Source organism: Beauveria bassiana (assembly GCF_000280675.1).
Source record: "Beauveria bassiana ARSEF 2860 unplaced genomic scaffold BBA_S00010, whole genome shotgun sequence".
Classification (NCBI taxonomy): domain Eukaryota; kingdom Fungi; phylum Ascomycota; class Sordariomycetes; order Hypocreales; family Cordycipitaceae; genus Beauveria; species Beauveria bassiana.
In genome coordinates, this window is record NW_007930845.1 from 75,128 (window position 1) to 87,997 (window position 12,870).

At 54.2% G+C, this 12,870-nt stretch overlaps 3 protein-coding genes across 3 annotated transcripts in view; 2 read left to right on the forward strand and 1 right to left on the reverse strand.

Annotated features, from left to right (window-relative positions):
• Window positions 1–34: 34 nt before the first annotated feature.
• BBA_04374 (polyketide synthase, putative) lies at window positions 35–8,639 on the forward strand (the record flags this gene model as incomplete). The annotated part of the gene is made up of 14 exons (XM_008599471.1): window positions 35–681; window positions 738–1,182; window positions 1,259–1,327; window positions 1,386–1,509; window positions 1,580–1,692; window positions 1,754–2,219; window positions 2,291–2,749; window positions 2,829–4,963; window positions 5,084–5,180; window positions 5,237–6,150; window positions 6,213–6,581; window positions 6,686–7,026; window positions 7,154–7,637; window positions 7,728–8,639. The coding sequence occupies 14 exons, from the start codon at window positions 35–37 to the stop codon at window positions 8,637–8,639; spliced, it is 7,575 nt and encodes a 2,524-aa protein (XP_008597693.1).
• A 304-nt stretch (window positions 8,640–8,943) lies between these two features.
• Window positions 8,944–10,311, reverse strand: BBA_04375 (uncharacterized protein; the record flags this gene model as incomplete). Its single annotated transcript, XM_008599472.1, has 1 exon — window positions 8,944–10,311. One exon carries the CDS (start codon window positions 10,309–10,311, stop codon window positions 8,944–8,946), a length of 1,368 nt encoding a protein of 455 aa, XP_008597694.1.
• A 1,895-nt stretch (window positions 10,312–12,206) lies between these two features.
• Window positions 12,207–12,870, forward strand: part of BBA_04376 (uncharacterized protein) — a gene marked incomplete at both ends in the record, with an annotated part of 1,639 nt that continues 975 nt past the window's right edge. The window contains 4 exons of the mRNA XM_008599473.1: window positions 12,207–12,350; window positions 12,391–12,514; window positions 12,584–12,636; window positions 12,701–12,833. Of these exons, the coding sequence (XP_008597695.1) occupies window positions 12,207–12,350; window positions 12,391–12,514; window positions 12,584–12,636; window positions 12,701–12,833 (454 nt within the window). The remainder of the gene's footprint in view (window positions 12,351–12,390; window positions 12,515–12,583; window positions 12,637–12,700; window positions 12,834–12,870) is intronic.

The following is a 12,870-nucleotide window of genomic DNA, read 5'->3' on the forward strand; positions in this document are numbered from 1 at the left end:
AAACAATTATACTACATTTGGTCAATCATCCATCATGTCTCACGCCAATGGCCATCAGTCTAGTTTCAGACCTAACACCGGCAATGATGCTCTTCCAACGCCTTTATCCGACAAACCGATCCTTATGTCACCAGCGTCGTCGCAGGCATCACCCCCTCCGGGTGACACCGTGCAGGAGCCTATTGCAGAGCCAATGGCCATCTGCGGCATGGGCATGAGGCTGCCTGGAGGCATTCGAGACGCAGAGGGCTACTGGGACCTATTGTACAACAAGAGGTCTGGCCGGTGCAAGGTCCCCGCGAGCCGTTACAACGTCGATGCCTGGTACGGACCGGGCAAGATTGGCCACGTAGCCAGCAAGTATGGTTACTTTCTACAAGATGTCAATCTCGCCAACATGGACGCCTCGTTCTGGTCCATGACCAGGCAGGAGATTGAAGCGATGGATCCCCAGCAGCGGCTAACGCTCGAGGTGACATATGAGTGCCTGCAGAATGCCGGCCAGATCCCGGAGCAGCTTCGCGGCAAAAAAGTCGGAGTCTACCTGGGCACCTTTGAGGGAGATTGGCAGGAGCTCGACGGCCGAGATCCGTTGCACTACCACATGTACCGCTTAACCGGATATGGGGATTACATGTCTGCTAATCGTATTCACTACGAGTTTGGCTTCATGGGCCCTAGGTACGATGCACGACCATGATTTCTTGTTCCCTTTACTGACTGACCTACGCCGGCAGCGTGACCATCCGCACCGCCTGCTCGTCCTCGCTCACAGGGCTGTACGATGCCTGCAGGGCCATCTCGTCGGGCGAATGCGAGTCAGCCGTTGTGGCCTGTGCAAACATCATCTACTCGCCTCGGACTTCGGTCACGATGCAGGAACAAGGCGTCATCTCGCCGACCGGGATCTGCAAAACATTCGACGCCAAAGCCGATGGGTATGCCCGCGGAGAAGCCGTGTCCGCCATCTATGTAAAAAGGCTAAGCGATGCCATTCGCGACGGCGACCCGGTGCGCTCTGTGATTCGCTCGACTTGCATCAACGCCGGAGGAAAGGCAACAACCCTGACAGCACCTAGCACGGCTGCGCACGAGATGCTCATCAGGCGAGGACATGAGCTGGCCGGGATCCATGACTTTTCCAAGACGGCCATGATTGAGTGTCACGGCACAGGAACCACGGTGCGTGAGCAGAGCAGACCAAATGACTGTTTGTATTCTTTTCCTGTCCTGCCCCACGAGCTAAGCGTGTCTCTAGGTTGGGGATCCCATCGAAGCAGCCGCTGTGGCCAACGTGTTTGGCGAGCACGGCATCTATATTGGTTCGGTTAGTTCACTCCCTGGCGTTCTGAATACTACGGTAGCTAAAACTTGCTTCCCTACAGGTAAAGCCGAACCTGGGGCACAGCGAGGGTGCCTCGGGCCTTTCCAGTATCATCAAGATGACACTAGCTTTAGAGAACAAGACGATTCCGCCCAATATCCATTTCACTACACCAAACCCAAAGAGTGCGAAACCCCCCCCCCCCGGTACACTGGCCGAGCGCGGCGGGGAGCCAAGGCTAATGGAAGTCACCAGTTCGGTTTGATGAGTGCAAGCTTAAAGTACCAACTGAGCCCCTGCCCTGGCCACAAGATCGCGATGAGCTTGTTGGAGTAAACTCGTTTGGCATTGGCGGCTCCAACGCGCATGTACTGTGTGATTGTCTCACCCTGCAGTGAGACGAATGCTGATATTGTTACGATGCAATAGGTACTTTTGGGATCGGCCGAGTCGTTTGGAATCTTTCAGACTCACCCGAAGCCTATAGATGCAGCGGACCAGGCTCTAGACGAGCTGACACCTCAGCTGCTGCTCTTCTCAGCCAAACACCCGATGGCACTGTCGCGCACCATATCCGAGCACGAAGCGTATAACATCTCCCACCCAGACTCACTACAGGACATGTGCTACTCTTTGGCACTTAAACGTGAGAAACTAATTCACCGTGCATTTGTTGTTACCGATGGCGAGGATGCCTGGCAGCCCTCCCGCGTCCGCCAGGCCAGCGTCAAAGCTGCGCCGCCCAAGCTTGTGTTTGTCTTTAATGGACAGGGTGCGCAGTGGCCGCAAATGGCAAAGAAACTGGTGCAGCAGAGCAATCTGTTCCGCCAGAGGCTTGAGAATATGCAAGCGATCCTGCAGTCCCTACCAGATGGGCCTGCGTGGAGCTTGATTGGTACAGTTCATTCACACAAATCATGGGCATTGCGCAGTCAGTGCTAATGATTCGACCATGGTACGGTATAGATACCCTTTTGGCACCCAAGGCCAGTAGCCGTCTCACCGAGGCCGAGATCTCGCAACCGTGCTGTACCGCCGTCCAGGTTGCGCTGGTCGATCTGCTTGGCCACTACGGCGTGCGGCCTGACGCCGTGGTAGGGCATTCTAGCGGCGAGATTGCTGCAGCGTATGCTAGCGGTGCCATCTCAACCGAGGCGGCCATGCGAATTGCCTACTATCGCGGGCTGGTAATGCCGCTGCTCGACGCGACCAGCAGGCTCGGTGGCATGGCAGCTATCGGGCTGAAGCCACAAGACATCAAGCCGCTGCTGCAGTCGGGAGTTGTTGTCGGGTGCGAGAACAGCCCCTCCAACACGACAATCACGGGAGACAAGGATGCCTTGGACAAGACCATGGATAGTATCCGTGCCGCATATCCCGGAGTATTGGTTCGCAAGCTGCACGTTGACCGGGCCTATCACTCTCGTACATATATCCCATCGTCTCCTCGAGAGGCTCCCCCATGATACATCATGAGCCAGCACATGACTAACAATGATTGTAGCACACATGCAAGTCATCGCCCCAACGTATCTGCGGCTACTTGAGCGACAGCTCATATCGGCCTCGGCGCCAGCCGTGCCTTTTTACTCGAGCGTCACGGGTGGGCAGGTGACTGAGGCTGGCACATTGGGCGCGGCATACTGGGTTCAAAACTTGACTTGTCCAGTGCTCTTTTCCACTGCTCTGGGCCAAGCTCATTCGAGTTCGGCCGCTTTGCAGACCTTCTTAGAGCTAGGGCCTCACCCAGCTCTAGTTGGCCCGGTTCGCGAGACTCTCGGCCAATTCTCTTCATCTTTCGACCACGTCAAGACGCTGAGCCGAGGCCAGGACTCGTACCGCGACATGCTGCACTGCATCGGTGAGATGTGGCTGCGGCAGGTTCCCGTAGATGTTGCAGTGGCAGCAGGGCAAGGGCACTTTTTGACAAACTTGCCCCTGTATCCATGGCACTACGACGACGGCGACGACGAGCAGCTCTGGTTTGAAAGTCGTCTTTCCAAGGAGTGGCGTTTGCGCCAGTTTCCGCATCACGATGTCTTGGGTTCGCGAGTTCTCGAGAGCACGAATCACAGCCCCAGCTGGCGCAACATTATTCGTCTCGATGCGGTGCCCTGGATCAAGGAGCATGAGGTTGCCGGCAGCATCGTTTTTCCAGGCGTCGGCTACGTCTGCATGGCCGGCGAGGCTGTTCGACAACTGACGGGTAGCGAGTCCTTTACTGTCAGACGGGTGCACATCAAATCAGCTCTTGTGATGCACCAGGGCGTAGACGTCGAGGTCTTGACGGAGCTACATCGTGCGCCACTAACGTATGCGCTCGACTCCAAGTGGTACAGCTTCAGCATCTCGTCGCTACACAATGGTACTTGGACCAAGCATAGTTTTGGCCAAATCTCAGCTGGCGCCGACAAGGCACACACTGCGCCCAAGATTTGTCCCAAGGCGCGGTCGCTGTCAAGTCGAGGGTGGTATCGCAAGATGCGTGCCATGGGACTCGAGTACGGACCGCGGTTCATGGGCCTGAAGGACATGTCGGCGCATCCCGTTGAGCGCACCGTAGTCGCGAGCCTGACCAACGACATGCGCGATGGCGAGTCCCAGTACGCAGTGCATCCCGTCACGCTGGACTGCTTTATCCAGGCCATTGCGCCGGCGACCTTTCACGGCCTCACTCGCCGGTTCAACACCCTGGGACTGCCCACGTACATTGAAGAGATGTATGTGGCGCCGCCGCTCCACAAGGATATGCAGATTGAGGTTCGCGCCGATAAGGAACCCAAGGCAACCCTCTCGGGAGATATTACGGCTCTTTCAGGCGGCCAGGTTGCCATTGAGATGAAAGGTTTGCAAATGTCGGCCATTGAAGATTCCTCCGACCTGCAGGACCCAAACCGCCATGCGGCCGTAGAGCTCGAGTGGAAGGAGGATCTGCACCTACAAGCCTCAGTTGAGCATCTCATAGAGCCGGCAAGTGACCGGACAGCTGTGTATGCCCTGTTGAACGAATTTGCCGCTGTCTGCATGCAGAGGACCTCGGACAAGATGCACACCTTGGCACCATGCGCAGCAGGTGTAGCTCATCTACAACACTACAAGACGTGGCTACATGATGCCACGCAGCACGCGTCACGCAAACAACTTGGCCTGGGCGCGACGACGTTGCGAAGCATCGACGAGCTCTACCGAGAGCTGCAGTCATCCGAGGCCAAGGCTGCCGCAGAGGCCATGTACCGCATCCACGATGACTGCGCCAGCCTCTTTTCCGGGCAAGTCGATGGTCTCGAGCTGCTCCTCCGGGACGACGTGCTTCATCAACTGTACGATTTCATGCAAAACAGCAAGTACGATGCCTTGCTAGACCTTGCTGCCCATCGAAAGCCAAACATGCGCGTTCTCGAGATCGGAGCCGGTACTGGCGGGACCACGGCTACCGTACTTCCTGCGCTGCGGTCTCGTTACGGCGAGAGAATGTACTCGTCGTATACGTACACTGACATTAGTGCCGGCTTCTTTCCTGCCGCTCGCAAACGGTTTGAGGCGTATTCTGCTGTTGAATTCGCCGTCTTGGACATTGCCAAGGACCCGATTGAGCAGGGATATGAACCGAATTCATTTGACCTTGTTATTGCTTGTAATGTATGTCTTTTCTTTTTTTTTTCTTTTTTTTTTCTTTTTTTCTTTTCTTCTTTTTCTTTCTTTCTTTCTTTATTTCTCCCTATTTATTTCTTACTAACCAAATACGCTCAAACTAACTAGGTGCTTCATGCTACACCTTCCTTGCGGGCGACTCTGGAAAACGTTCACACCCTCTTGCATCCCGAGGGCCGCCTCTTTCTTCAAGAGCTCTCTCCAGGTACGGATGCCTCTAGCTTGGCAGACCCAGGCTCATCATCGTTAACAAACATGTAGCTACAAAATGGATCAATTTCATCATGGGTATCCTCCCGGGATGGTGGCTGGGCGAGCAAGATGGTCGTTTCCCCGAGCCATACGTCTCTGCTGAGCGCTGGGACCAGGAGCTTCTCTCTGCAGGCTTCAGCGGAGCCGCCTTGAGGAGCTACGACGGATTCCTCAACAACAACATTGTATCAACACCGTGCCGCGTGCTAGATGAAGCCAAATCTCGGACCAGGCTTACCGTTCTCTACTCAGCTAGCCGTCCATCCCCAGCGCAAACCGTAGTCGATATCCTGACAGGCCACGGATACACGACCGGGCTTCAGGCCATCGAGAGCATAGAGGAAGCCAATCTTCCGGAGAGCGGGGACGTTTTATCCCTCCTTGATCTGAGCGAACCCTTTTTCCACGAGCTCGATGCGGTCAAGTTTTCGAACCTGCAAAAGCTGCTAGCTCAGGTACAAAACGTCGGCGGAGGCATCCTGTGGGTAACAGGCGCCGCCCAGGTGCGCTGCGTAGACCCGCGGTACGCCATGGTCAACGGCTTCGCACGCGTCATGCGCACAGAAATGAGCCTTGACTTTGCAACCCTCGAGCTGGACAGGTTCGATTACGATGGCTTGGCCGTTGTGCCGCGCGTTTTGCGCGAGTTCCAGCTTCGCTTGAGCGAAGATGCTGTGAATCCCACGCTAGAATGGGCGTACGACAGAGGAAAGATGCTCATCAGCCGTTATCACTATATACAAGTGGAAGAGGAGCTCAAGATGGAAGGCACTGCGCAAGGTGACCAGGCGCGCACCTCCAAGCTGGTTCAAGATAGATCCGGATTGATTGATACGCTTTGCTGGCGGCAGGAGCTGCAGGCACCTTTGCTTGACGAATGCGACGTCTTGGTTCAGGTCAAGGCAGTTGGCCTAAACTTCAAGGTAAGTAAGTGCGCGCGCGTCCAACGAGGCTGAATGAGCAATGAATAACGTGGATGCGACAGGATGTTCTCATCAGTACCGGCGTCATCAGTGCAAAGTCGTCCATTGGCAGAGGCTTCGGTTACGAAGGGAGCGGTATCGTTGTCGCCGTCGGCGCCAACGTTGCCAAGCTCACTCCCGGGGACAGAGTCATCATGAGCTCCAGCGGCTGCCTCGCCACCACCATGAGCCTGGACCAGAGGCTGTGTGTCAAGATGCCAGACAATATGACGTTCCTGGAAGGCGCCACCATGTCAGCAGTCAACTGCACAGCAATCTACGGCTTGCTCGACTCCGGAAAGCTCACCAAGGGGAGCACGGTCCTGATTCATTCTGCCGCTGGTGGTGTAGGCATTGCTGCTATGCAAATCGCAAAAATGGTAGGGGCTACAGTAAGTTGCTACCCACACCTCTGGCATCATCTATCTGCGTTGCCCCGGAGCCCTTGATGAAAACCTGCAACACTAGCAACACAACTAGGCTGACAGATACGCAGATATACGCAACCGTCAGTAGCGAGGAAAAGATTGACTACCTTGTCAAGGCGTTTGACCAGCCTCGCGAGCGCATCTTTCACTCGCGTACCGGAGACTTCCTACAGCATGTCATGGCGGCTACCGACGGCGTTGGGGTCGATGTGGTTCTCAATTCGCTGTCGGGCGAACTGCTGCACGCGTCGTGGAAGTGCGTTGCCGAATTTGGCACCTTTGTTGAAATCGGTCGGAGGGACTTTGTCGGTCAGGCCGTGCTGGATATGCAGTTGTTTGAGCCAAACAGAAGGTTTATTGGCTTTGACCTGCTCTTGTTTGCCACCAAGAGACCGCATGTCATCGAAGGGTGCGTTCTGCTTCGATTTTGCTTTGCCAACCTCTTCTCATGTCCCTCCTCCCTCACTTGCTGCTTTTCTTTTTTTTCTTTTTTTTTTTTTTTTACTCAGTAGCTAACCTTGATAACCCCCTCTTAGCATAATGGAGCGCGTCATGAGCTTTTGCAACTTGGGCTTCATCCAGCCCATCCGACCTATGGCAATCTTCCCAGCACACAGCGTCAAGGAGGCTTTCCGCTTCATGCAGAGAGCTCAGCATATTGGAAAGATTGTACTGGAGATGCCTGAAGAGCACAACCAGCCCTCATTGTGCTCGTCGATATCGCCACAGCCACTTGCGCTGCAGCCCGACGGTGCTTACCTGTTCGTCGGCGGCCTCGGCGGCCTCGGCCGGGCAGTCGCCACTTGGCTCGTAGAGTACGGCGCAAGGCATCTGGTCTTTTTGTCGCGCTCTGCCGAATCTTCTGCCGACGCGGCAGATTTTCGCGAGGAGCTTAATCAGCTGTCGTGCCACGCGACTCTGGTAGCCGGCGACGTGGCAAAGCTGCAAGACGTTGAGCGCGCTATTCAAGCTGCCAAGATGCCAATTGTAGGTATTCTGCAGGCGTCTATGGTTCTGCGTGTAAGTATTTCTATCCATACACCTTTTTATTCCTTGGATCTCATGAAGATCCGCACGCGCATATACTGCTGACACGCTCTAACCGCGCAGGACACCAACGTCTCCGAGATGACTTGGCACGAGTGGCAAGCTGCCGTCCAGCCCAAGGTGGCAGGAACATGGAATCTGCACAAAGCGCTTATACGCTGCCAGCCTAGCCAGACTCTAGACTTCTTCTTCATGTTCAGCTCGGCCGGCGCCATCAGCGGCCAATGGGGCCAGTCCAACTACAACGCAGGCAACACGTTTCTCGACGCATTTGTATCGTACCGCCACTCGCTCAAGCTGCCGGCGTCGGTAGTCAACATTGGAGTCATCGAAGACGTGGGCTACGTTAGCGAGAACCCGGATATTCTCGATTCTCTTCGATCCACATCCCAGCACCTCATGCAAGAGTCTGAGCTGCTCGAGTCGATTGAGCTGATGCTGCGTCGCTCCAGCCATCGCTTCTCTTCTCACCAACAGTTGGGACCCCCTTACGTCGACAGGTCGCGGATTGGCGTCGGCATGCGCTCCACACTGCCCATCATGTCGCCCAATAACCGCACCATCTGGCGCAAGGACCCTCGCATGCTTGTGTACCGAAACCTGGAGAAGGCCGCCGACGCGCAGACTGCCGACGACGGTGATGGTGACGACCAGACCCTGTCCAACTTCCTCAGGGGCGCCAGTACGAACGTGATGGTGCTCAAAGCGCCAGAGACTGCATTGCTGCTCGCGGGCGAGATTGCCAAGACGCTGTTTGGTTTTCTGATGAAGACTAGTATCGACGATGCATGTCTGGACGCACCGCTGGCCACTATCGGTATTGATTCGCTTATTAGCATTGAGCTTCGCAATTGGCTGAGGCGCAAGGTCGGTGTCGAATTTGCTGTTTTGGAGATTTTCCAAGCCCCAAATATTCGAGCGCTGGGCGTGGTGGCTCAGGGGAAGCTCGTGGACAAGTTTCAAGCGCTTTTATAGCTTGACAATTACAACTGTAGATGATGACAAAAAGTTGTTTAATATTCATTTTTTACTATTCTGCATTGCTTGACCTAATTCTTTCTCTGTACCCTTTTTCTTTCTTTTTTTTTTTTTTTTTTCTTCTTCTTCTGTACTCGATGCTTAATATATACATCCCCACCTCGTCTTTTATGCTAAATAAAGCCCGACCGCAATCGACATGTCCAACTCAAAGTCGAGCAGGTGGTTTTGCTTACCTTGCACGAGCAGCCCTCAATTTTACGACACGCCACTCACTTGCTACGGATTACCTAGGTAGCGATCAAGTCTCAACCAAGAGGTTGCTAAGCTTGTCGATGCCACGCATCAGTAAATTATCCAACTCGTCAACAATGTTCATCAGTCCGTTATCCGCAGCAGCACCTTTACATAGTGTCGGATCGACAAGTGTTTCCACATTAGCAGTTTCGTCATCGTCATCGTCATCGTCATCATCTGCCTTGTCTGGCCTTGTTAGCATCTGCCCCTCCATGCTACTCAGTCGTGGTGATGGGCCCAAGACTGACGCCATCCGACGCCTAATCTCCACGGCCTGCGACTTGAGCGTACCCATGACGGCGATTAGCTGCGCCTGGAGCGTCGTCTTGAGACGCACCGAGCCTATACGTATGCACGGCAGCACAGGTTCCAGTCGGGCTAGCACATCTTCAATCTTGGCAGTCCTTTTCTTGTTGGCGATAATGTCGGCGATCCAGTCAAGGCTGGCGTGTAGCGTCCCGGCAAGCTGGGAGTGGCAGGATAGCAAAAGAAGATTGTTGGAAGCTTTCGAAAACGAAGCGCTGCCTAACAATGGGCGTCTCTGACTTGCGTGCGCCTTTTCGAGCTGTTCGATAAGGCAGAGAAGATCCTGCGCCAGCTCAACGGACTGATCCAACGACCACGGGCTAATGGCATGATGGGACAAGCATCGCATTCTCTCGCCTTGCGCTACATTGACCGTCTCGCCGTCTGAAGTAATCTCCGAGATGGCCAAGGTATCTTGGTCGTTGCCTTGCATCTGCTGCTGCATCGCAAATATCGCGTGGTCTTTATAACTGCCATCGAGCTTATTTCGCAGCACAAAGCATCGTGAGACCCACGAGGTCGGGCTCTCGATAGCTGCCAACGCTAGCTGCTGGCATGGCTGGGTCTTTGACGACGGCGCAGTCGAGCTTACTGATACACTGCCGTAGTCGCCATCAGCTGCATCAGCTGCATCAGCTGATGCATCGGCGGCATCGGGATGCTGATAAAAGTTGCAATCGAGCATGACAAGGTCATCAGCGCTCAGAACAACAGGGTCGCCCCATGCTGAAATAATGTCTTGCGCAGGCAGCGGCGACGTGCCATCGCCAGCATCAACGCGCGCCGAGGTATGTACACCGCTAGCCTCACTACCTTGCTTGAGAGGCTGGGCAAAGTTGCCAGAGTTGCTTATGGGTGCTTGCAAGTCATGTCCTGCGATGCATGATTGTTCTGGGTCCAGCGACGGCCTCTTCTGCTGCTGCCGCTTCGAGGGACGCATCACACAGTAGGCACCGGCGCGAGCACATCGCAGGCATGCATCCTGCCCTACAGCACGGGTGCATCGCAGCTTCTGTGAGTGGCAGCGGTAGCAAGCTGTGTAACGATTGGCAGATATCATAGACATATTTTGTGTGTCTGTACTGTTCAAGCTGTGTTTTCTTTGACTCGTCTATGTATGTCAAGGGCAAATTATAGACCGAGACCGCTCCTTCTAAGAAGGAGAAGAAAGAAAAAGAAAAAAAAAAAAAAAGAAAGAGAAAGGCCGCTACCATCACGCCTCGCCCAACTTCTGATTGCCATGCTTATATAATAATACAGACCTTGATAGCGAGCGTATCTTGCAACCAAGTGCCAAACAGCGCGGGCTGATGTGGTAAGTAAGGCTGCCAGTGGAGTTACGAATATACGGAGGCCTACGGATTATAGTGGAGGCTGTTGCCAAAACTCCCCTGTCAACCTGGCCTGCCACCTGCCTGCAGGGATCTGTCGTCATTAAATCCGCACTTGTCTCTTAATGGGTACATGGAATAGGCGGCTGAGAAGTCACTCGGACTAGCTGCGGGTTCGCCGCGGGAGTCTTCTGGCCCGACATGGCCCTAATATTATTGCTTTTCTAAATCTAGAGCCTGGTGTCTGACTTCATATTGGGTAATGTCTGTCGGCAGCATCAACTACGCCAATGGCGCCGTATTGGCTACCTTTCATGTATACACACTTGTCAGGTCTATATGCTATACAGGTATCACAAGCCATACGTGCCATTAAATCCTCAATGTCAGATATGTTTACTGCGTACAAGCCGGGAAGAAGCACCATGATCTATTTACAACCACCTACGCAGGCGAAAACTTTTGCGGACGATGCGTCTGCGTCAAGGAGCAAAAAACGGACCTAGGACGGAGATGAACCAAAGCGGGTGAGATCAAACAAGAGATACGTGTGGGGACTGAGGCAAGAGGGATCCATTTGCAGACAGCCCCTATCCGAGGCTGACGGGGCTGACGGGTGACCAATGGAACTTGGGAACAGCAAAGATGAAGTCGAACAGCCTCTTTCTGATGTGGCAGACACCAGTGCCCTTTGCTACAGATGATGACGCAAAGGAATGGAGGACGTGGACGAGGACGAAAACGAAGGTGAGAATCATACGACTGTTGCCACAGAGTTCGCAAGAAACCATATCAGTTAAGCTTAAGTTCAAAACTGACCTGCTCTAAATAGGCGAACCTGCCATCGGCAGTTGTCTTGCAGTTAGTTGGTGGAGCGCACATATAAATAGAGTGATCTACATATTCCGCAGCTCCTCCTGTCGGTGCCCGACGGTAAGGTAATTTAGTATGGGAGACAACTTGACACTCAAGGTGCCTAACGATCCGTCCACGTAGGCCTATATAGAAGCGTGTAAGCGGGCGAAGCTTGTCAGGGGTCTCGGTAGCGGCCACCTATGTACCACCTCGTCGTAGCCCATTTCCGTGAGAATCTGGCGGCACCAGGCTTTTGTCTCCGGCTCTAAACATGTACTGATGTCAAGTGCAGCCACTGGCCTTTCCATCTCGGCAAATACCGAACGGTCGATCTGTACACCCTAATTGCAAGCCTTACTGGGGTCGGGGTAATGATGGTTCATCCACGGTTGGCCGTGGACCACGTGTGGGCGGTTCTTTTGGAGGCGTACGGGGTGCAGACTCCACGTTTTGACCAAGTCAAAAAGCTCTTGACGGAGCACATCCTTGAATTCGGCATATATGGCGATCGGGTCCTCTAACATCTCTGCCGGTGTTCCTAACCAGGAAAGGGGCCTCTCTGGTAGGATCCGTTGCAGGGTGGCTGACCGCACTACCCCGCTGCGGAGCTGACGCTGGCCCGCAGCGATCGAGGTTCGAAGGATTTTTGGTCAACAGCGGTGCGGTGCGTCTCAAGCCGCCAGTTTCATAAACTTCCGCTCATTCCCATTTGCTCTGAATTGTTTTCTTGCACTATAGACTGTTTGCCTCAGAGTCACCTGGGCTAATCATCATCATGCCTGCTGGCGATCAGACTAAGGTAACGGAGCCTGCTGGCGACGGAACGCTAAACAGACGCTCCAGCAAAAACAACGCCAAACTGCACGGTGGGAAACGAAAGGACACTGCCAGCACCCGTCCAACCCCAAGTAAGGTTACGGTGAGACCATTCGTCGTTGTATCGATGGGCAGGAATATAGCTAATGGGCCTGTCGATGCAGAAGAGGAAACAGCCAACGAAGAAAGCCCCCCCTATCGGCTCGCAGCGTGAATTCCCTTGCCGCCCATGTGTTACTCGCGCCACAAAAGCACCTGGCCACGAGTGTGCGTCCCAAGACAGTAAGGCCACTATCCTGCAAAGCATCTCTGGCCATGAAAGTGCTGACTAGATAGATACTGGTGCGGCATGTTGGGACTGCGCCAAAATGGGACACACTTGCAAGCCTGTAGGTAAACCTTGGCTGGACGAGAATTGTACCTGGCCGTTTACATGGTTGTATATCTATCTAGGTGCCCGCTGGCGCCGTTGCAGCCGTGCGTGCTTTTTGGCGGTTAAATCGGCAGATCAGAGACACTAATGGCCAGCCCGACGACGCCTGGCGTAATGCTGCGCAGTACGCAGCACAGCAGCTACGTGCCTGTGGTACTATACCGTCGGCCACTGCACTGTCCGTTCCCGC